This window comes from Erinaceus europaeus, chromosome 9 (genome assembly GCF_950295315.1).
Source record: "Erinaceus europaeus chromosome 9, mEriEur2.1, whole genome shotgun sequence".
Lineage (NCBI taxonomy): Eukaryota > Metazoa > Chordata > Mammalia > Eulipotyphla > Erinaceidae > Erinaceus > Erinaceus europaeus.
This window is the reverse complement of record NC_080170.1, coordinates 71,985,724-72,009,889: the sequence shown is the minus strand read 5'-3', so window position 1 is coordinate 72,009,889 and position 24,166 is coordinate 71,985,724. Positions and strand designations below refer to the sequence as shown.

The 24,166-nt window shown below is 40.6% G+C and overlaps 1 protein-coding gene across 4 annotated transcripts in view; it reads right to left on the bottom strand.

Annotated features, from left to right (window-relative positions):
• The window catches only part of LOC132540451 (uncharacterized), a 53,596-nt gene that overhangs the window by 8,552 nt on the left and 20,878 nt on the right, over positions 1-24,166 (bottom strand). For 2 of the 4 annotated variants that reach the window (XM_060198184.1, XM_060198183.1), the window contains exons 4-15: positions 21,373-21,441; positions 16,325-16,420; positions 14,835-14,885; positions 13,193-13,257; positions 12,786-12,810; positions 11,461-11,532; positions 10,804-10,836; positions 6,867-6,946; positions 6,170-6,194; positions 4,947-5,014; positions 3,026-3,050; positions 1,804-1,871 (exon numbers count right to left, since the gene is read on the bottom strand). In XM_060198184.1, the coding sequence (XP_060054167.1) occupies positions 1,804-1,871; positions 3,026-3,050; positions 4,947-5,014; positions 6,170-6,194; positions 6,867-6,946; positions 10,804-10,836; positions 11,461-11,532; positions 12,786-12,810; positions 13,193-13,257; positions 14,835-14,885; positions 16,325-16,420; positions 21,373-21,441 (677 nt within the window). Of the gene's footprint in view, position 1; positions 1,872-2,896; positions 3,051-4,946; positions 5,015-6,169; positions 6,195-6,866; positions 6,947-10,803; positions 10,837-11,460; positions 11,533-12,785; positions 12,811-13,192; positions 13,258-14,834; positions 14,886-16,324; positions 16,421-21,372; positions 21,442-24,166 lie in introns of those variants that run through there. The other 2 variants (XM_060198186.1, XM_060198185.1) reach the window with 2 other exon arrangements.

Genomic DNA, 24,166 nt, shown 5'->3' with positions numbered 1-24,166 from the left:
CATTAGGGCATTTTGTGTCCTGTGTGTTTGTTCCCTTGGTGGCTGTCACAAGCCAAAGGGAACAAGGGCCCAACCAAGCAAAAGCACTCCCTAGGGAAATGCATGATCTTTCTCCAGGGGATGATGTCTCACATCTACTGAAGCTGTGAGACATTACTTTAATCCAAAGAGAGAAAAGTACTTTCAAGTCATCATATTATATCCTCGAATTCCTAATACAATAAAAATAATAAACATCTATAAACCACACAGGTTTTGGCTACCAGGGTTATCACTGGTTTGTAGTGCAAGTAAAGTCATAATGATATTCCATTCCCCCAACCTTCATTTGGTGAGATAGACTGAAACTGAGAGTAAAGGGAAAAATACAGGTTGAGACAAAGAGACACCTTGTACACTGTTTCACTGTTTGTGATATTCCCCCCATGCTTGTGGGGGATATAATTTGGAGATGCCATCAGCTGGGGCCCTAGTTGGGGAGTCCTAAGCTTCCCAGATATGATGGGCCTTGACCTCGAATAAATCCCTCTCTCCATTGTTACCAGTTATCTCGATCAGGAACAATACAATAGACCTCTCTGTGGGCCCCCATAGAACCTTGCCCTCAACTTGGATCAACAATGGCAGAGAATGGTCCATCCTCTGAAGGGTGGCTAGATGATATACTCTGTCTTCCCCCTGAGGAAGTTTTGATCCTGCATTTGGTGCAGCTTGGAACATTCCTACTCATGACCACAGAATGTGAGTTTAGGTCTATAGGAATGCAGAGGTCACAAGGCTCCTAAGTTGAATATGGGCTAAATTGATGAGATTTACATAATTGGAAGCTACTGTCTCCCTGATTCAACTTTCTGGTCCTTTTTACAACCATGACATCATCTCCCCACACAATAACTTGAATCCACCTGCATATCAGAAGTCAGGCTCAGAAAAAAAAATTTAAAAACCTAGTATAGTCATAAGTCCTTTGGAATATAACTAAAACAGGAATAATAACTATCTACCAATCAAAACCCCACCCCTTCTTCCTGCAAAATCTTCATCTGCACTATTCCAACCTTTAGGTTCATGATAAGTCAACAATTTGTTTGACTTTATATGTTAATTATTCTTTCAGCCATGGGTTCAAGATGCTAACATGGTGCCAAATGGACTTCTTTGGGCAGATGACACTAACAATATGTCCCACCCCACTAGAGAAAGAGAAAGACAGGCAAGGAGTATGTATCCACCTGCCAATGCCCATGTTCTGTGGGGAAGCAATTATAGAAGCCAGAATTCCACCTTCTGCACCCCATGAGCCTGAGTCCATACACCCAGAGGGATGAAGAAGAGGAAATCTATCAGGGGAGGGGATGTGATTCAGAGTTCTGGTTATGGGAATTGTGTGGAGTTGTACACCTTTTATCCTATTATGTTTTCAGTATTTCATTTTTATAAGTAAAAGTTTTAAAACAATAATTGAGCAAAAATTTAAGTCTATTATAAATAAATAAAAAAGTAAAAAAAATAATTCTCCATAAAAATAATTTTGGGGATGTTCTACTCAAGACCAGTCAGTCCAGCATGGTAGCACTCTAAAACAACATGGTGAAGGACCTCTACCATAGGGTGAGTCACCACAATGAGTTCCTGTACTGAGAGAGTTTTCTGGAGTCAGCCATCACTGACATTAAATTCTGCCTCAACACTTCCCACCTAGATACTATTATCTGTCATCTACAATGTGCAGTTTCAAACTCATCTGAACTTGACTGGAAAGGAAATAATTCAGGAGAAAATGAAAAAAAAAAAGCTGCTCACCATGTCAATCTGCTGAGGTCCACCTACACCACTCTCAAGACTGGGATTCAGCCTTCTGAACTGTACATCTAGTGGCAATAAGAAGACAAAGAATAACTGTCAAGACATGGATGCTGCTGGTCAGGGTTATTGGGGGCTTTGATGGCTGGAGGATACATATGGAAGAGGATAAAACTTGGGTGTTGACACCCTCTGTACAAACTGCTCAAAAGTGGCAAGAGTAAATATCAACCTGGCTACTGATGCACTCAAACATTAAATTCCAGTTGTGCCTATCCTGGGGGTTTGTGGTTTGCCTGATAAAAAGACTTTAGACAGAGAAGCCAATTATATGGTCAACACACTGAACTATCTCCCTGATTCTCAGCTCCCTTCACCAGCTCTTAAGTGACCAAAAATGGAGAAAGGTTGACCACCTTGTCCTATGAAGTTCCTCTACTTCCTGGAATAGGATCCAGAATATTTCATGGGTTCTAGATGCATTTCACTTGATTAATGAAAAATCTGTGAACAAATGCTATTTCTGCTCAGATTACTTGACCACAGGCATGAATGACCTTCTGATTTATAATGTATGTCTTAGGGGTCTCTGATGGCTTCAGCACTTCATGGCTGTCACAGAGAACTCTGATTCACAGTGACTCAAACACCAGCTGAATGGCAATTGAAAGCCACTAGTCCAGAACACCAGCATTGGGAGACACACTGAGGTCACAGTTTTCATTCCATTAAGTGGTAAGGCCTCACCCTCTCATAAAATTCTCTCAAAAGTGTGGCTAGAATACCCACCCCCATCAAGGTGGCAGTGTTGTGGAGGCACTGCCAGTTAGTGAGGCTGCTGTATGTAGCATGTGGAAGTATGCTAGGGACAGGGGAACAGACAGGACACTAGCAATTGTGAATCCGGGAAAGTACAACATCTCCCTCTCCATGGTCTCTATCTATATCTCTGCCCATTCAGACTCTCACAATTGTAACTATAAATACTAAAAATAATGTCTATGACTCATGTAAACAAATATAAGGAATATATAGAGTTAGTAAAAATTGACACAGACTACATTTCTCATCAAGAAATCTGCTACTTCCTTACCTCCCCAAGATCAATTCCCCACAGAGACCCAGAGCCAAGCTGGTTCTCCAGAGTGAAGACACCAAGGGTGCACTGCATGAATAAGCACCAACTTTGTCCTCAGCAAGAGAGTCAGCCCAGAATACTTACCATTTCGGGTGGAGAAGAATGGAGCCTGCGATGGCAGAAGAGAAAACACTGTGAGCATTAGGGCATTTTGTGTCCTGTGTGTTTGTTCCCTAGGTGGCTGTCACAAGCCAAAGGGAACAAGGGCCCAACCAAGCAAAAGCACTCCCTAGGGAAATGCATCATCTTTCTCCAGGGGATGATGTCTCACATCTACTGAAGCAGTGAGACATTACTTTAATCCAAAGAGACAAAAATACTTTTAAGTCATCATATTATATCCTCCAATTCCAAATACAAATAAAAATAGTAAACTTATATACACCACACAGTTTTTTGGCTACCAGGGTTATCACTGGTTAGTAGTGCAAGTAAAGTCATAATGATATTCCATTCCCCCAACCTTCATTTGGTGAGGTAGACTGAAACTAAGAGTAAAGGGAAAAATACAGGTTGAGACAAAGAGACACCTTGTACACTGTTTCACTGTCTGTGAAAATCCCCCCCATGCTTGTGGGGGATAAAATTTGGAGATGCCATCAACTGGGGCCCTAGTTGGGGAGTCCTAAGCTTCCCAAACAGATATGATGGGCCTTGACCTCAAATAAATCCCTCTCTCCATTGTTACCAGTTATCTCGATCAGGAATAACACAACAGACCCCTCTGTGGGCCCCCATAGAACCTTGCCCTCAACTTGGATCAACAGTGGCAGAGAATGTTCCATCCTCTGAAGGGAGGCTGGATGACATACTCTGTCTTCCCCCTGAAGAAGATGGATCATGCATTTGGGGCAGCTTGTAACATTCCTACTCATGACCACAATGTGAGCTTAGATCTATAGGAATGCAGAGGTCACAAGGCTCCTAAGTTGAATATGAGCCCCAGATCGGATAAAATTGATGAGATTTGCAGTAAAAAATATTTATACAACTTTCCCATATTTGGGAGCTACTCTCTTCCCTGATCCAGCTTTCTGGTCCTTTTTACAGCCATGACATCATCTCCCTGGACAATAACTTTAATCCACCTGCATATCAGATGTCAGGCTCAGAAGAAAAAAAGAGAAAGAAAAAAGAAAGAAATCTAGTATAGGCATAAGCCCTTTGGATTATAACTATAAAATAAAAAACAGGACTCCTAACTAATCTACCAATGGAAACACCACCCACGACCCCTGCAAAATCTTCATCTGCATTATTCCAGCCTATAGGTTCATGATAAGTCAACAATTTGTTTGGCTTTATATGTTAATTACTCTTTCAGCCACCAGATTCAAAATGCTAACATGATGCCAACTGGACTCCCCTGGGCAGATGACCGCAACAGTGTGTCCTGGAGCCCTGTTTTCCCAGAGCTCCACCCCACTAGGAAAGAGAGAGACAGGCAGCGTGTATGGATCCACCTGTTCTGTGGGGAAGCAATTATAGAAGCCAGACCTTCCACCTTCTGCACCGCATAATGAGCCTGAGTCCATACTCCCAGAGGGATACAGAATAGGAAAGCTATCCAGGGAGCTGGTGTGATTCAGAGATCTGATGATGGGAATTGTGTGGAGTTGTACCCTTTTTGTCAGTGTTTCATTTTTATAAATAAAATTTTAAAATAAAAATTAAGCACAAATTTAAGTCTATTATAAATAAATAAAAATTAAAAAATTAAATCTACATAAAAATAATGTTGGGGATGTTCTACTCAAGACCAGTCAGTCCAGTATGGTAGCACTCTAAAACAACATGGTGAAGGACCTCTACCATAGGGTGTGTCACCACAATGAGTTCCTGTACTGAGAGAGTTTTCTGGAGTCAGCCATCACTGACATTAAATTCTGCCTCAACACTTCCCACCTAGATACTATTATCTGTCATCTACAATGTGCAGTTTCAAACTCATCTGAACTTGACTGGAAAGGAAATAATTCAGGAGAAAATGAAAAAGGCAGCTCACCATGGTAGTCAACTGAGGTTCACCTTTACCAGTCTCGAAACTTGGATTCAACCGTCGCAACTCTTCAGCTAGTGGCAATAAGGAGACACAGAATAACTATCAAGACATGGATGCTGCTGGTCAGGGTTATTGGGGGGCTTTGATAGCTGGAGGATACATATGGAAGAGGATAACACTTGGATGTTGACACCCTCTGTACAAACTGCTCAAAAGTGGCAAGAGTAAATATCAACCTGGCTACTGATGCACTCAAACATTAAATTCCAGTTGTGCCTATCCTGGGGGTTTGTGGTTTGCCTGATAAAAAGACTTTAGACAGAGAAGCCAATTATATGGTCAACACACTGAACTATCTCCCTGATTCTCAGCTCCCTTCACCAGCTCTTAAGTGACCAAAAATGGAGAAAGGTTGACCACCTCGTCCTATGAAGTTCCTCTACTTCCTGGAATAGGATCCAGAATATTTCATGGGTTCTAGATGCATTTCACTTGATTAATGAAAAATCTGTGAACAAATGCTATTTCTGCTCAGATTACTTGACCACAGGCATGAATGACCTTCTGATTTATAATGTATGTCTTAGGGGTCTCTGATGGCTTCAGCACTTCATGGCTGTCACAGAGAACTCTGATTCACAGTGACTCAAACACCAGCTGAATGGCAATTGAAAGCCACTAGTCCAGAACACCAGCATTGGGAGACACACTGAGGTCACAGTTTTCATTCCATTAAGTGGTAAGGCCTCACCCTCTCATAAAATTCTCTCAAAAGTGTGGCTAGAATACCCACCCCCATCAAGGTGGCAGTGTTGTGGAGGCACTGCCAGTTAGTGAGGCTGCTGTATGTAGCATGTGGAAGTATGCTAGGGACAGGGGAACAGACAGGACACTAGCAATTGTGAATCCGGGAAAGTACAACATCTCCCTCTCCATGGTCTCTATCTATATCTTTGCCCATTCAGACTCTCACAATTGTAACTATAAATACTAAAAATAATGTCTAAGACTAATGTAAACAAATATAAGGAATATATAGAGTTAGTAAGAATTGATACAGATCACATTTCTCTTCAAGAAATCTGCTATTTCCTTACCTCCCCAAGATCAATTCCCCACAGAGACCCGGAGCCAAGCTGGTTCTCCAGAGTGAAGACACGAAGGGTGCACTGCATGAATAAGCACCAACTTTGTCCTCAGCAAGAGAGTCAGCTCAAAATACTTACTGAATGTGGTGGAGGTGATTGGAGCCTACAGTGGCAGAACAGAAAACACTGTGAGCATTAGGGCATTTTGTGTCCTGTGTTGTTTGTTCCCTTGGTGGCTGTCACAAGCCAAAGAGAACAAGCACCCAACCAAGCAAGTGCACTCCCTAGGGAAATGCATGATCCTTCTCCAGGGGATGATGTCTCACATCTACTGAAGCAGAGAGGCATTATTTTTAACCCAAAGAGAGAAAAGTACTTTTAAGTCATCATCTTATATCCTCAATTCCAAATAAAAAATCATATTAAATATCTAGATACCACACTGATATATATATATATATATATATATATATATATATATATATTTTGCTACCAATGTTATCACTGAGTTTTGGTTCCTGTACAATGAATACACCACACCCACAGTGATGTTCCATACCCTCCCACCCTTTATTTGGTAATACAGTGAAACTGAGAGTAAAGGGAGAGAGACAAGAAAAGACAAAGAGACACCTTCAGCACTTTTTCACTGCTTGTGATATTTCCCACATACGTGTGGGGACCAAGGGTTTGAGCATGGGCCTTGTACATAGCAACATGTGTGCTCAACCTATATGCTACCAGTCATCCTCTGCCATATTTTAAACAATTAAGTTCATTTAATACTAGAATTCAAGGAGAGAACAGTATGTCCCAGACAGGCAGGTGAGCTTACTTCCATTCCAGGTAGTGAAACATGGGATAAACTGTCACTACTGCATCCACTGCTGTCCTCATCTGAATCCAGGAAGGTAACTAAAAGCACAGAGAGTGACAATCACCTATTGGGAACTAGAAGCACAGAGTGACAGTCACCATTGTTGCAGCTCAGAAATTATGCAGAGAGCTTGTCATGAACAGATCACTGTAGGGGTGTGGTTAGTTATAATCACGCACTTGGCCATTTCTGAGCCTCCTTCCTTCCAAGAAGGTCTGGTGAAGAGGAAACTCTGCTCTTCAGTCAATGAAGTGGTATCTCTAAGTGCACACAGCAGCCACACCAGTCACCTCCTCCTCATCCACATCAAGACTGAACCAACTACCTTCTCAAGATAGTCGATGCTGGGCCTAGTGTTCACTCTCCTGATTTTGTCACCTTGGAATCCATGGATACCATGACCTGCTGTGCATTATGTATCCCTTCTTTCCCTAAATCATTCTGCTTTAAGAATCCTATAATTTGTCCTGGACTATAGTTAATAACCTGGTCACAAAACCAAAGTTAGGGGGAAACGAGCAACTTGTCTCAAAAATACAAGCATTTTATTTTTTAATATCTTTTAACTTTTTTTAATGATTTAAAAATAATTTGCTAAATAGGATTACAGCAGACTTATTCCACACCACAACTTCTAGCAAAGCTCTATGCCTTCTTTTACCCAAAGTTCATCACCACATGCCTCAAAAAGTAGTAGGGACATAGGATATTAAAGACTTTGTTTTGCTTTTTGTTTATTTGTTTGAAAATTTATGTGTTTTCAAGTCTCAATATTCCACGTATGAACAAAACCAACCAGTAGTTTTCTTTCACGTTGTTATTTATTGTGCTAAGCATAATTAGCTCAAATTACATTTATTTTGCTGCACACCACTGACATACCAACTGCTCCAAATTGAATCCCACTGTGTATGGAAAAGGAGATGGGGAGAACATTTTGGGGGACTGCACATGTGATTTGAGATAAATGATATTTAAGGAATTTTAAAGATACCCACTTTGATATAATGAACATGAACCCTGGTGCACTATTGGTAGGAATGCATACGAGTGCAGCTTTTATCAAAAGCAGAACGCTTAAACAAATAATGGAAATACTTTATGATCCAGCAATATTGCACCTAGGCATACATCCAGAGGACATGAAACACTCACTCAAAGGGAATATGTGTTCCTGTGTTCACAGCTGCGTTACTTACAGTAGTCAAGAGAAGTAACCCACATACATATAACTGAATGATGATGAAGTCTTCTCCTTGTCCATATCTTGGATAGAACTGGAAGGAGTCATGGTAAGTCATATAAGACAGAAGGAGAAGGATGAATACTAGATGATCTTATTTAAAGGTGGTACATAAAAAAAAGTCAAGAAAGAAGTGAGAAACAAAGGAGGAAAAGTGGCTGGATTAGGTGTATTGCTGCTGAGCAAAAATCTCTGGCCTAGGTGGAGATGGTGTAGGAGGAGAGGGCGTCAGCTACCCAGGACATGATGGTGAAGAATTCTTGGGCTTGTGGTGGAAATGATGTGCAGACAGCATCCTGGGAAGATAAGAAACTGCATCCCTATAACAACAAGGACCCTGTAAGCCATTTCCCCCCCCAAATCATTTCTCATTTCAGGTTGACCACAGGGACCCTGTGACAGCAGTAATGGTGGTCAGTGACCCTTTGAGAAAACCCCAATGCATGTTCTTGATAACATTCCCTCAGGACAGATGCTAATCCTTCCCGGGAAGAGGGGATTGGAACCCTCTTAGCTCTGCCTAGAGGCTGCTCTCTGCTTAGGTTCCTCAGCACTGGCTAAGGCAGAGGCTCCCCAGCAGAGAAGGAGCCTAGCCTGACCTTCTGCTGACATGCAAAGGGTCCATCTAAAGCCCTTCAACCGACAGGACTGGGAGGGAGCAGAGCAGGAGTGAAGCAACACCAAGGGGAAAACAAGGGTTGATGCTTGATGGATGCGGTGACCACACTCAGCTTCTGCAAGGCCTCACATAAGGCTGGCGTTCATGTCAGAATTGCTGTTGGTTTCAGATTCAGACTCTCCCAGGGAGTGGAAGTGTGAAAAGTGCACAGGATGGGGATCAAAGGGCCTGACCTGCTGCCTAGACAACTCTGCCTCACTCAGGTGACTGTTCCCAGCCCCTTTTCTCCTCTCTAAATCATATTTCAGGTGATGTTGCATTACAGTCATGTTCAACAAGCATTAAGAGAATGTCAGAAGCCACTAGGAGGGAGATTCAATATTAAATAATGTTGTACCATAGAATCAAACCCAATATTTAGAAACAGAGTTTTCTTCTCTAAATGAGTGTGTTCTCCAGTGATACTGGATGAATTCACGCTGAGGGATCACTCAATATAATGAACTGCTCATATATAAACAATGTACTTTATGAGCACAGCCCCTCCTACTAATGGCTGTAGATACCTGTAAGAAGGTATTCAAGAGGTGATGTGCCCCCACCTATAGAAATCTCATTTTTGACAATGCGGCTTCAAATACAAAATGGAGAATCTTTGCAACAAATGGTGTTGGGAAAATTTGGTTTGAAACATGTAGAAGAATGAAACTGAAACACTACATTTCACCACACAAAAAGGTAAACTCCAAATGGACCAAGGTCTTGGATATCAGACCAAAAAGTACCAAATACTTAGAGGAAAATATAGGTAGAACTCTTCTCCATCTAACATTTTTTGGCATCTTTAGCAACTCAAGTACACTTACAAAGAAGACAAAAACAAAAAAAAAATCAATGGGACTGTATCAATTGAAAAGGTACACAGCAAAAAACCAAACAAACAAAACCAGACTCCTTCCAGAATAGCTCTCTCTTTACATACCATATATTAGACAAAGGGATGACAACAAAAATATATGAAGAGCTCTCCAAACTGAGCCACAAAAAACTAAATTAGCCTATCCAAAAAATAAAAAAGAAAAGAGGACAAAATGTGAACAGAGTATTCACCAAAGAAACAACCCAAAAGGACAACAGACATGTGAAAAAAATGCTCAGTGTCACTGTTTGTCAGAGACATACAAATAAAGACAATGAGATGATACTCCACTCCAACATAAATGACATACATCACAATGGATGGTAGAAATAAAATCTAGAGAGGTTGTGGGGCATAAAGAAACCCTCCTTGACTGCTGGTAAGAATGTGAATTGGTCCAACCTTGTGGAGAGCAGTCTGGAGAACTCTCAGAAGACTAGAAGTGGACCTAGCCTATAGTCAAGCAATTCCTCTCCTGGAGATAATGTTGTAAGAATTCAAACACACTCATCCAAAAAGATCTATGTAAACCTATATTCTCAGCAGCACAATTTATAACAGTCAACACCTGGAAGAAATCTAGCTGTCGAATAACAGCTGAAGTAGTAGGAAAGCTGTGGTATATGTACACAATGGAAAAGTACACAGCTATTAAGAATGAAAAATTCCCATTAGCCACCTCACAATGGATATTGCTTGAAGGAATCACATTAAGTGAGGAGCCAAAAAGGAAAGGATGAATATGGGATGCACTCACTCATGGATAAAGTCCAGAAATAAGAACACAAAGGGGAAACACAAAGCAGAAGCTGGATGGTGTTTGATGTATTGCACCAAAGCAAAGGAATCATTAGGGAGAAGCCTTTCAGATCCTGGGGCATGATGGTGGGACAGGATCTAGGTTAGGCATGTGTTTTGAATAAAATTGAGAAATTTTACACATGTATAAACAACTGTATGTACTGTAAATCATTAATTCTCCCAATAAGATAAAGGACATGGTGGTCCTTGTTCATCACACCTATAACATCATACAAAGGTCTCATAGTCAGAATGACCTGTTTTACTGGGATTTCCCAGTTTTCCCTGAAGGATGAGTGACTAGAACACTTACCATCTTTCGATAATTTAGATATCCGCACCACCTGCAATTACAGAAGGAAGATTATGAGCTCAGACACAAGGTGTGCAATGAGCACAAGATTGTGTGTGTGTGTGTGTGTGTGTGTGTGTGTGTGTGTATATGTGAGTGTGTATGTGAGTGTGTGTGTGTGTGTGTTACCAGACTTAAGGTGATGTTGGGGATTGAACCTAGGACCTTAGGTGACTCAAGAATGAAAGATGTTTTGCATAACTATCATGCTATCCCTCCAGCCCCCTGCACAAAGTTGTTCTGTTGTTCCAGGTTTTTAGAAAATCTGTGCTCAGAGGGAACAGAGCAAGTCAGAGGATTGATGTGGAAAGGAACTAAGCAAGGAATGAATTAAAAGGCCACCTGGACAAAACTGACCACTTCTAACCCCACCAAGAAAGGCTGCCCTAGAGGAGAAGGACCCCTGCCAAGGATGCCTTCAGGATAGGTGTTCCTGGGCAAAGTGTTCTCTGGAGTCAGCCATAATTGGCAAGAAACGCTCCCACAGTACTTCCCACCTGGATACTGTACCTGTCCTCTGCAATATGTAGGGTCAGGATCATCTGAACTTGATTGGAAAAGAAACGACCCAGGAAGACCAGTCCTCTCCTGCTAATTGGAAGGGAAAGCTCACCTTCTCAGTTCCCTTCAGTCTTCCATCTCTCGCCTGGTTTCGTAGATTCACCTTTATAAACCGCTTCTTCAGTGGCTCTAAGAAGACAAAGAAGAACTGTCAGGATATAGCTAGTGCTGTTCTAACACTTGGAGGATTCAAGGAGGAGGTGAAAAGGGTTCAGGACATATTTTGCTAGCCCAGGTGCACAAGAGAGGTGCAAGAGTAGTGCTGCATCCTGGACACCGAGCAAATCATACACCAAATTCTAATTTTCTTCTCATCCTGTATGTGTGATTGCCAGAAATGTGTCTACTTAGAGCAAAGCAGGACATATTATCAAGAAACTAAATTAGGGTTGGGGTAGATAGCATAATGGTTCTGCAAAGAGACTCTCATGCCTGAGGCTCCAAAGTCCCAGGTTCAATCCCCTGCTCTAGTTAAAAAATAAAATAATTGGCCTCCCTAATTCTCATTCTTCTTTGTTCAGCTTCTAAAAGGCAAAGATGTTCATGGTGCATCCAACAACTATGGTTATAACTGGGGATAAAGTGTCCAGGGACCAAGGTTCATTTCCACTCGAATGTTGTAATATTTATGGGGAAATATTTTTATTTCTACACTGACTGAGCACTGAGGTGACCCTTACACTGAGAAATATAGGTATCTCTGCAGGCTCAGGCACTTCAAGGCTATCAGAAAGAGGCTGGGACTCCACTGCACATTGACTCAGAACCCAAATAAATGACAAGTACAGGTCAATAAGCCAGGCCATGAACACTGCGAGTCACACTGAGATGACAATTTCATTCCAATAGGCAATCAGACCTTACTCATTCATGCTGCATAACAACACTCTAGAAGTTGGCTGGCTGCTAGAATACCCAGCCCTCCAGGTGGGAGTGTGTTGAGGACAACACAGTGCCAATTAGAGCAGGCAAGCTGTGTAGGGTGATCACAGTTGGGTGGGGCCTGTGATACACAAGAAACTGCAGAGAAGTAATAGAAAACTCACCTGGAGAAACATACATCTCTAGTTTTCTGTACTCTCTTTCTCAGACTCCCTTTTATGTATACAAACACTCATATGACTAGAGAAATAGTAGAGATACCCACCTCCAGTGCAAATAATTTTAGAGAATATATGTCTCCATGGACTGAGAGGTCTGAACATCACTTTCATAAGAAATGTGCTATTTCCTCACCTCCTCAACCACCATTCCTACCAGAGACCTGGGACCAGGCTGGCTCTCCAGAGTGAAGACACCACCAAGCACTGACTGCCCACCCCCCACACCCCAACCAAGACCTCACATTGTCCTCAGCAAGAGTGTAAGCCCAGAACACTTACTCTTTGAGGTAGAAGTATGTGCTACCTGCAACGAAAACAGAAAACAATGTGAGCACCTGAGCATCTTGTGTCCTGTGTATTTGATCTGTAGGTGACTGTTCCAAACCAAATAGAGGCAAATTGGCCCCTACCAAGCAAGAGCAGACCCCAGGGAAAGGCATGAGCTTTCCTTAGAGGATCCTCATCTCAAGTCCACTGATACATGCATAACACAATACTTTTAATTCCATCAGGTAAATCCTCTTGAGCAAAATTTCTCATCCCACTACTAATTTTCATCTACTATTACTAACCAAGCAGACAACATTTACCATTATAGTCTAATATGAATGCAGTCATAGTTCTATAAGTGAAACTCAATTTTAAAAGAATCCAAGTAACAATATTTGTATATCATGTGAGCTTACCTCAGTGTCAGATGAAGACACATCTCCCTCTGATCCACCACTGAAGACACCTGTATCAGAACCCTCTAATGGAGATAGAAGGACAGAGCAACAGTCAGTCCATTTTCCAACTGGAAGGTTATAATACCACTCCAGGGCACATATCCAAAGGAAACAAAAACACTACTATGTGGTATATGCAGTTGCTTATTCATAGCTACAACATACCAATAATTAAAATGTGAAATAAAACCTAAGTGACCACACCAATATGACTGGAAAATGAAGTTATAGGGTATATGCCCAATAGGATATTACTTGGCCTTTGAAAAAATATTTCACCAGTTTGGAGAAAATGGATGAACTACAGGTAGTTTTACTAAGAGAAACTAAGATAGTTTTACTAAGTGAACTTTCAAAAAATACTACTTTCATACACATGTACAGGTATGAAAGTATACAACTTAGCAAAGTGGGGGGGCTCATATTTGTGAGCAATGACAATGGTGAGGATAACATTCCCAAGTTAACTAGGCAACCTATGATGAAATATTTGATTCAGCTAGACACACAAAATGCAACTAACCCATTATTTCAAAACTGAGCATCCCTTTATCCCCTGTCAACTCATGCCCTCTTGTAGGCCTGATAAAACTAGCTTTTGGATAAGAAAGTCTAAACAAATTGTGACACACGGGTCATTCATGCATTTCCCCAGATACTTTCAATTATCTTAATCATGTAATTTTATTTAAATACAATGTTTAGGGAAAGAGTTCAACAAATAGCATAATGATAACTTTCAGAAATTTACACTATAAAACATCCTTCTCTTAATTCAAAAGAACTGTGATATATTCCATGGTTCTGTCAAGTGTCTCCTTTTTATAAATAAAATAAAATAAATGTCAGACTTCACCACACACACACAAAAAAAGAATAAAGAATTCATTTTTTTCACCTCATCTTGGATGAAGTTTGAGGGAATCATGTTAAGTAAGACAAGACAGAAAGAATAGGATGAGGACAAGATGATCTCACTCATAGGACTTGTGTAATAAGAACAAAAGGGAAAACAGAAAACAGAACTTGAACTGTTTGGTGTATTGCAACAAAGCAAAGGGCTCTAGAAGAGGGGGATAGGTCCTGGTATGTGATGGTGGAAGAGGACTCAGCTATTGGGTTACAGCATTTTGCAGAAAACTAAGAAACTTTACACTTATATCAACAACTGCATTTATTGTTTACTCTAAATAATTAACCCCAAAAATTTTAAAAAGAGATGGTGTCTTCAGATTCTTTCTATGACAGGTGAGGAGGAAACCCAAACTAATGAGCATGTGCCTCATTTCAGGGATTTCTCACCAAATATAACCAAGATAACCAACAGATTGAAATGCTCAGGCAAAGATAGGACTCTTAGGATATTTAGTTACCTACCAAAGCAAGAAAAGATGGTTATTATATAAACTGTGCACTGACACCTAGGACGTAATTCTTCATCCTATGATATCAGGCAATATGAAAAAATATATATACCCACATTGATTCTCACTGTTATTTCCTTTCTCTATCTGACTCATTACTCACTCCTGGCCTCAGAAATGGCAGTAGAAATTCTGTATCTCCTTCCAATAGGACTAACCTCAGTGGCTGTTCCTACCTGGAAATTCTTCACTTGTGGGCAAATCCTCAAGTGACTCCAAAATGCAATCTTTAAAGACACGAATGAATGAGAAAGTTATTGCAGAGCCAGACACACTCAAAATGATGAGGTATAATTATGATTGCAAATTCAAGCAACTGAATGCTAGCATCTTAGGGGAGGCAGGCATGGGAAAATAAATAAATAAATAAAAAACTGAGACACTGAATTACAGGAAAACTTAATCTGAAACCATAGCAGAGAATCATCCACAAAGGAGATTCAGTTACATGCCATCATTACAAATAAGAGAGATGCATCAGCTCAGTGGCTTTTTGGAGGTCCAGCTCAGTGTTGTTGTTGTTTTTTTTTTGTGGGGGGGGGGAAGGAGTCTTTACTATTGACTGTTAGTCCTTAGCCATATCTCCCAGAAGCCTTAAGTGCTACATCAGCTTGTCATGTTCAAGTCTTTCTGTCCCAGTGCAACCATATACTGGCAATACCTTTATCACAATTTCTATCAGATTTAACATAGAGCTAAATTCATGGGCAGGATCCAGTTACATAAAGACATTCTAGAACTGTATTTCTCAATCACTTTCCAGTTTTTAGAGAAACAATTCATTGTGGGAGGTTGTAGTACACTAAAGTAGAAAGTCATTATTGTAGATACACTATTATTCTGGCACATTCTTTGCTCTGCACGTCAGTGCAGTCAGTCACTGTGTAAAAGTCCCTCTATCCCAGCAAAGTGCATCCAGTGAAATAAGAAGAGCTTCAGGATAGTTTAGAAGTGGATGAGCAGCTACTCTATCTTCTTATGTGTAAAGCAGAGCTCTGTCTCCTACAGCTCCACAACAGCACTGAGACAATGATGCTGATGGCATCTTCATAACAAAATGTTGCTGTGAGCTCCTATTTCTGCTAACTATGTCTCTCAGGATTTGAGCCTTTCTATTGCTCACAGCTATAAGGGAAAAAAACTCACTAAATATCTCTTTATTCACTTAATGACCTGGTGTTAGGAACTGAGATATAACTTAGCATTACAAGTGAAGATATTTCTAATTGGAACTTCATAATTGTCATATCTTTGAGGTGACAAGAATCCCAGAATCTTCTGTGATCTGTCACACTACTAATATGATGAGGGCTCCCATGGGGGCTATGAACAGGAAGTCCATTTGCAATGAAGGATAGTGGGGGAGGGGGCTCATTGTGGACTCAGGTATTGTCAGAATTACATACAGACTGTGGAACAAGCTGGGCGGGTCCCCATGGTCAGGGAGAGCCTTTTAAGTGTGTTAAGTACAGCTGAGCATTTCAGAGAATCAGCCTGAGGCCACATGTCTGATTTACATTTTGGCTTCTGTACTTTATACATTATATGTTTGAGTTCCTGACTTTCCATGACTCCAGAAAATTGTCTAACATTGTGTGAACTATGTAACAATGAACATACTACAAAAATGGCCATTGAACAATTCAATGAAAACATTTCTACACACCGTTTATCAAACTGTTCTTCTCTGACAGAGGTTTCAGACAGTCCCTGACTGGAATGGCCCACTTCTGAGGATATGTGAACACAGGGCTGGATTCCTCTTCAATAAACATTCATGGAAAAATGAAAATAGAGAAAGCTATTGGCATCCCTTAGAACACAGAAAATAGTAAGCATCTCTTTGAACACAAAACCTGATCACATTGTCCCAGCACATTCATAATGGCCTTTATATCTGACTGAAGTGAACAACCAAATAGGACAGGTAGCCTGTTATAGATTGAAAAACATTTGGACATTCCCCAAATTATCAAGCAAACTGCTACTGACTAAACTATCCACTTCTAAGGAATGTCATTTGTACCTAAAAAGAGATCTATGCCTTCCACAACTCATCCCAACAATATTCACAATTGTGAAGCCATGAAACATACCAAAGTCCCACAGCAGGGATCTGACAAAGACATACTGCATTTTACAAAAAAAAAGTCTTTACAAAGATTAGTAACCTTTCATTTGTGAAACATGAATGAACACCATGCTCAGGAATAGAAGTGAGGTTCTGAAGGAAATACCACAGCCAATTTTATGGAGAATCTAAAGTTATGAAATACACACAGATGTAGTAAAGAACAGCAGTTCTCAGAGGAGGAGTGGGAGTGGAGAAGTTGTCCAAAGTCCACAGGTGTTTCCCTTATTAAAAAAAAAAATCAGGGCTGGGGAGAAGGCCTCATGACTTTCATGCTTGAAAAGCAATAAGGATCACTTGAGAACTCCACAAGACAAGGATCTCTTCAAATACCCACCAAGCCACAGGTGAGTGCAAAAATGTGTGGCTTATTGACAGAGAGGGGTTGAGAGAGAGATTCCTAGGCATATTCAGGAGTGGCTAGTACCAGTCAGAGTTTGCCAGCTGACCTATCACTTCTGGTGTGAGTTTTACCAATAGAAACACTTTTGAAGGGAGGAGAAAATCATCTAAAATTTGCTAATTTACAACTGTGAGTCCCCATTGCTTTTCCCCTTAGAGGATGGAACAGCAGCAGGGAAACTCGATATTGGTATCAAGGTCACAGAATGGCCAGGTGATTCAAGATGAAATCTACCCTCCCAGTGGTCAAGAAGTGTGGCTAGAAAGTAGGAGCCATTTTGCAATGTTTTCCTGATCAGCTAGGAAAAATGGTGAAGAATCACCTCAAATCTCAACAAATATAACCAGAATTTATTCAGAAACTCACTGGGCCACAGAGTGCTACTTGGGTCTGGCTGGCAGTGGACAGGGGAATTGGGTCTGGGATTTTGGACCCTCAGGCATGAGTCTCTTGCATAACCATTGTGCTATCTTATCTTTCACCCTGTTTTATCTTTTGGTCTCCAGTGAGTGATTAAGCTGAAAAATCTACTTACAGTTAAAAAGCCCTCAGGATCCCATAGCCCACAGGGATAACATACAAAATTCCATCAACATCACAATGGTTTAAAATTCATTGTGCTTCACCTCATGGATTGAGGTAAAAGGAAAACAACTGCTAATATTTGCAACTGTGAACTCTTAAGTACATTACTTAGACACAAGTCAATCCAGGGAATTGTGATCAGTGGATTGAAAAGTAGTGATGGGGGACCCTTCAAGCCTGTAAAAGCTATTCTCAACATAAGGAGGTGCCATCTTGCTATTCCAATCCACTTTTCTCTTCAGTTTGAACATACCTTACCTTCCATATTGCAAAAGCAGCTGTATCAACATTAGACTAACAGCTCCACCCAGTACTGAAGCACATCAGGGGCCAGAGGCGACCAGCTTCAAGGATCCAGGAACCAACCGACCAGAAACCACCTCACACCATATATAAATATCAACACCCAGGAAATTTATGTAAATTTCTTATAAGTACTGAACACTAACCAACTGCATGCATGACTGGAGCTATTTTGTGTAAAATTCATAACACACCAAAGATAATGGTCAAATCAAAAAGAAACATTGGAGAAATGAACTAGGAAAAAAGCCCGGAAAAAAAATCCAAAAAAGCTAGAAGCAAATATGAATGAGGAAAACATCCAAACACTAATAGATGCAATAATTACAGGATTGAGGAAAGCTTCTGAAAGTAATATCAGAAATGGGGAAACAACAAATGAGACTCTCAAAGAAAACACTACATGGAGGTAATTAGAAATGAAAACTGAAGTAGCTGAGGTAAGAGCACAACTAGCTGAACAAACATATACATATCTGAACTGGGTAACAAAATATTGAGCTACAGAAAACACCAGAGGAGAAAGAGAGCAGAATAATTGAAGCAGAAATCAGAATTAGCAAGACTAAGGATCAATTAGAGGAAACTAAAAAGAAAAAAAAAAAAAAAAAACTAAAAGAGATTAAGAGATACAGAAAACAACAGAAACATGGGGTGACTTGAAAACAAGTGATGTACATATAACTGGCTTGCAAGAGGAAGAAAGAGAGGAAGGGGAAAATAGCATTCTAGAGGATAGTTGTTGAGCACTTCCATACTCTATAAACGACATAAAAGTCATAAGGGTCCAAGATTCCAAGAGAGTCCCAAACAGAACTGACCCAGAACTAAAGACACCAAGACATACCATATTTAGAATGAAAAGGAATAGGGTAAAGAAAGGATCCTGAAGGCTGAAAGAGAAAAACACAGAGTCACTTACAGAGGAAAACCCACAAGATTATCTGATTTCTCCACACAAACTCTAAAGGCAAGAAGATAATGTCAAGGCCAGAAGAGAATGGCAAGGTATATATTGAGCACTCAATGAGAAAGGCTTTCAACCAAGACCACTGTATCCTTCTGCACTGTCATTCAGACTATATGGAGGCATAAAACCTTCTCACATAAGACTTTCAAATCTGAGGCTCCAAGGTCTCAATCAATCTCCAGTACCACTATGAGTCAGATTGAGCAGTGCTCTGGTATTTCACTCTGTATCTCCTCTCTCTTTATCTGTCTCTCATTAAAATAAAATAAATAAAATATTTTAAATATAAAGCTATTATAATAAATCAATCCTGAAGATGCTATGAAATATATATGCTACGAATAACAAAGTGGGAATATAGATCTATTAAATCCCCTAACCAAAAACGGTAAAACCACAAAACAATTGTACACAAATACTCTATTTGAACAAAACACCTAGAAAAGCAGAAGTGCACTTGGCTGAGCCTGGGATCTCTGCCTAAGTCCTCTGCCTGTCATGTGAAACCATTTAGAGCAATTAGTTTCAGTATGAGAAGGAAAAAAAACAACTCTGTAAATGCTAGATCTGCAGGAAATGATACCAGTGACTCTTCAATGCTATAAAATTTTTGGGTACTAGGAGATCTGGAGGAATAAGCTTGACTCTTATTAGTGGTTAAAGCAGAAAGGGGACTTGGGTGACTAGTGGACAGGGGACTAAGGACATGGACTTTGCATCTTGGCACAGGCCTGATGCTTCATCACCATGGAGAATATCTGTGAGCTACATATGATTTCCACATCAGTCATCAAGGGGCACAGGTGAGGAACGGAGCCAATCCATCCTCATTCATGGAAATGTTATTTGGAATTTTGAAGTGTCTTGTCCATTTTCCTGTACTAATTGGGAATCTAGGACAGGAATATTTTTGTTTCCTTGGGGAGTGGAAGACATCTCATTCTGAGACACCCCAGAGAAACTGAGGCCAAGCATTAGAACCTCATTTAAGATCCCTGATTACTATCTGTATCAAATGTTCTGGCTCCAACACTTCTCGGAAAGAACTTATGCCTTAGTTAAGTAATGGAACAAAGAGGAAAACATAAATGCAGGTGCAGCACTTTCTGTCCATGTCTCAACTCCTGATCCTAAACACCATACAGAGTCTGCTAAACAAAGACTCCCAGGAAGAGAAGTATGGTCCCCTGTCATCTTCCTCTGCATTATCACTCTTCACCCTCTCCCTCCTGCTTTCACATGACCAACCCAAATGACCATGAGAGGGCTTATCAGCCAAAGGAATTTAGGGCATTCTAAACCAGCTGTGCCATGAACACTGCATTGATTAGTTCCCACAAACTGCACCTGACATCTGCCCATGATCAGCAGAGCTCAGATTGTTGTGTCTAACTCTCACACCTGGCACATGAGAAAACTGTGTTTCTGGTCCAAATGCATGTGAGAGTTGTGTTTCCTATGTTTTCACTACAGGTCAATTTGAACCCACCCTAATAGTTTCCTGTTTCACTCCTAGAGATTTCTATCTAAATAAATCCAAGGACCCCATGATTTAAAGTAGCCAAGAAATATTTCTGGTCTCCATGTGTGATCACATTGAATTCCCAAAGCAGAGCAGACCATTCTAGCTCTTTGCAATGAAATTAAAGGCAGAATTCTTCCTTACATGGCACTAAAATAGGAGAGAACAAAAGGAAACTGAAATACTTTTCTTTGTCTTTCTGGTGTCACAGCTCCCATTCACACTCTCAAAAACAGAAGGTCTAACTCAATGCCCCACACCCCTGTCATCCATATTCAGGGAGTTTTCCTAACTGGTATCTCTTGGATCTCATCAACCCAAGAACCTAGTTCTTCAGGGAGCTCTACAGTATTATCTTTAAAGGCACACACATACAGAATACAACTCAGATGTGAGCTGTTAGGACATCTTGTCTGATGCCACACATGAGAGAATCTAGCAAGGATCAGTGCAATAAGCCAGAAGATGGCAAAGTGAGATGATCTCATAAGTGGATTTCCAGAAAGAAAGAAAAGAAAAATGAGGGTGAAACATTAATAAACTTGAGGCCAATTTCAGCACACTTGAAGGAGAATACACAAAAGGGAGACAGATAGGGGTGGGGTGTGTAGGGGTGTAGACAGATGGGTTGGGGCCTGTGCAAAGGGTAGAGGAAGGGAACTATACTGATGGACAATGTTTGCAGGCAGTTATTTTGAGGGATGTGAAATTAACCAGACACAAAGGGTCTGGTAAAACATTTTCATAATAAACACAAGTGACACAGTATTGTATAACCTAAGTATTGCAGAGGGACTTACCTAAATTTGGAGTATACAGGTCATTGGATCCGAAGACAAGCACTGGAGTGCTGGCAGCCTGTTCTCCTTCTTCATGGGGCAAAAAGAGGAGAGAAAAGACAGGAGACACTCAGCCCAGGCTTTGCAGTGAAAAACATCTGAAAACTACCAAGTACCTTCCACTCATGACAAGGAACTACATGCCACTGTTTAAATGACAGAGAAGCTTCACACCCAATACTAACATCTTCACCTATTCCGCCTCAGGAGACCCACACATACTGTCAGTTCATTCCTCACAAGTCTTACAGGATTTTACCACTGCGCCAATCTCATGGATGGGATTACATTATAATCCAGGTATTACATTCTAATGCATTACTGCTTATTTCATCTTTTAATTATATTTTTTCTTATTGGACAGAGACAGCCAGAAATCAACATGGATTGGTGATAGAGAGAGAGAAATAAAGATAGACACCTGCAACACTGCTTCACCACTTGTAAAGCTTTCCTCCTGCAGGTGAGGACCAGGGCTTGAACCTGGGTCCTTGTGCACTGAAACATGTGTGCACAACAGGCGTGCCACCACCCAGCCCCCATTGCTGCTTAATTATTCCTCAGTTTTTATACAAGCACTTCATCAGGGAGATGGTAATGTACTAAAATTGTAAATGGCATATGGTCATACCACCCAGAACAGGCCTAATCTCATCTGAAACTATAAACATAATCATCACTAAAGAAATCATATTGACCATCCTTTGCTTTGCATGTCTTTGTAGTCACTGGCTTGGATGCCCCCCCATGCCAACAGAGTTCATCCAATGAAGGGATAGCTCAGCACAGTGGGCTGTAAGCTCCTTCTGCTCTCTGTAACTTGAACACATACAAGACAGAACTTGTCAAACTGTCAAAGCTCTTTCAAGAGCATCAAAGATGCTGATTCCTATTTAGTAACTAAATAGTCCTTCTAGGGTGTGTCCTTCAGGATTTGAGTGCTTCCACTGCTTTTGGCAATAGTGACAAAATCTCACTAAATACCTATGGATTCCTGTTTTGATGCCAATGCTGAGGAAGACTCTAGAACTGGAAATTATGTTAACAGCTATTTCTAAATGTTACCTCACTGAAGTCACAAGTATGAGCTATTCAGAATGCCTGGGTCTTCTGTGAGTTGTCATAATAATAATATGGGGGTCAGGTGGCAGCACACCTGTTTCAGTGCACACGGTATGAAAATATATGTTGATGGTTCCTTCAGATTGTGTGAACAGGCAGGCAACGGGAAGTAATGCTAGATAGTAGGTCCCTCTAAGGGGCTCACTATAGATGCAGGCATTTCCAGAATTACACACACAGTATGGTGCAGCTTAGGAGGCTCCTACTGACTCCAAGGACAGAGGCAGCCTTGTCAGTGTGCTAAGTACAGCTGAGCATGTCACATAACTGAGGTCAAATTTTGGCTTCTCTACTTCAGACATTTATCTCTTTGAGTTCCATACTTTAATGGATCAGTTCATGAATCCTAGCAATGACTCAGCATTTGTGTCTAAAATAGTGTTAATAATGAACATATTACAACAATGGCCCTAGAGTCAAAACAGTAAGGTCATTTCTACTCATCTCTTGGGGCTGCTTGTATGTTCAGAGCTACCACCTCTGTTCCATCATTGATGACTCTGTGGACTGCAACAGATGTTCAGGGAAATTTATTACCAAAGAGTCAGTGGCTAGTATCCTTTATTCACAGTCAAAATCTGATCACATTGTGCATCAATGGCCACCAGACTGAGTGGGCTTTAGAAAGACTCAGTGTCTTATGAAGGCTTAGTGTTCCTCTTGAGGGAGAGGCTGAGGTCCTACAGTGACCATCCTCCCAGAACCTTTACCCTCCCAGGTGTCTCACATCCTTCCTCCTTCTGATTCCTCAGTAAGGGCTACTCTCCCTAGGAAACTCAGAATTCAGCTCCCAGTCAATAGCATGGCAGACTGTTTACTCTTGCTGTCACAACCACAACAAACACACTCTGAATCCCACAGATTTATGGGGAAATCATATGCTTATTCTAAGGAAAAATGTCCCAGACCCCTAAGTAGATCCCCTAAGGAGTTACCTGACTTTTAATAAAAACTTCCATTATGTTATCACAGGATAAAGAGGTTTTATTAGTTCACAGAAGACATTGATGTCTTTAAAAACAAACCACAGCTATCATGAAATAATTCAAATGAGCAATGCAAAATAGAACATAGTGAGCCAAGAACACACTACAGAAAATTAGACTTTTTTTACATGACAATCCCATGTCCTTATTTTACTATGCAACTGAGCTGGACAATCCACTGCTGTGTGTACTACAACAAAATCTGTGCAATGTATCCCATGCTGCATGTAACAGACTAGAGTCCATAAGACACAAGCCATTCCAGCCTTTACTGACTTGGATCTTAAATTACTTGAACAAGTTGAGAGAAGATGACTTTAGACATGAACTTCAACTACATATTGAGGTAGGTAATCAGTTCAGAAAACAGAACTATTTGTTGTGAACAATCAGTTCAGAGAAAGAACATTTGCCATAGAATTATAATAAAATTAAAACTAGAAAGAAAAGCTTGCTTTACTTTTCAAAATCACACAAATAAGGGTGTTGTTCTACTAATAAAACTGATCTGCTAACTGAACTGTTTTTGTTTTTTTTAACACTTTAATTTGAGGCTATCATTTTACCTGAGAGTTTGACTCAGAGTTAACATATGAATGGATCAGTATAACATTATGGTTGTGTCATGAGATATAACTCAGGAGTCA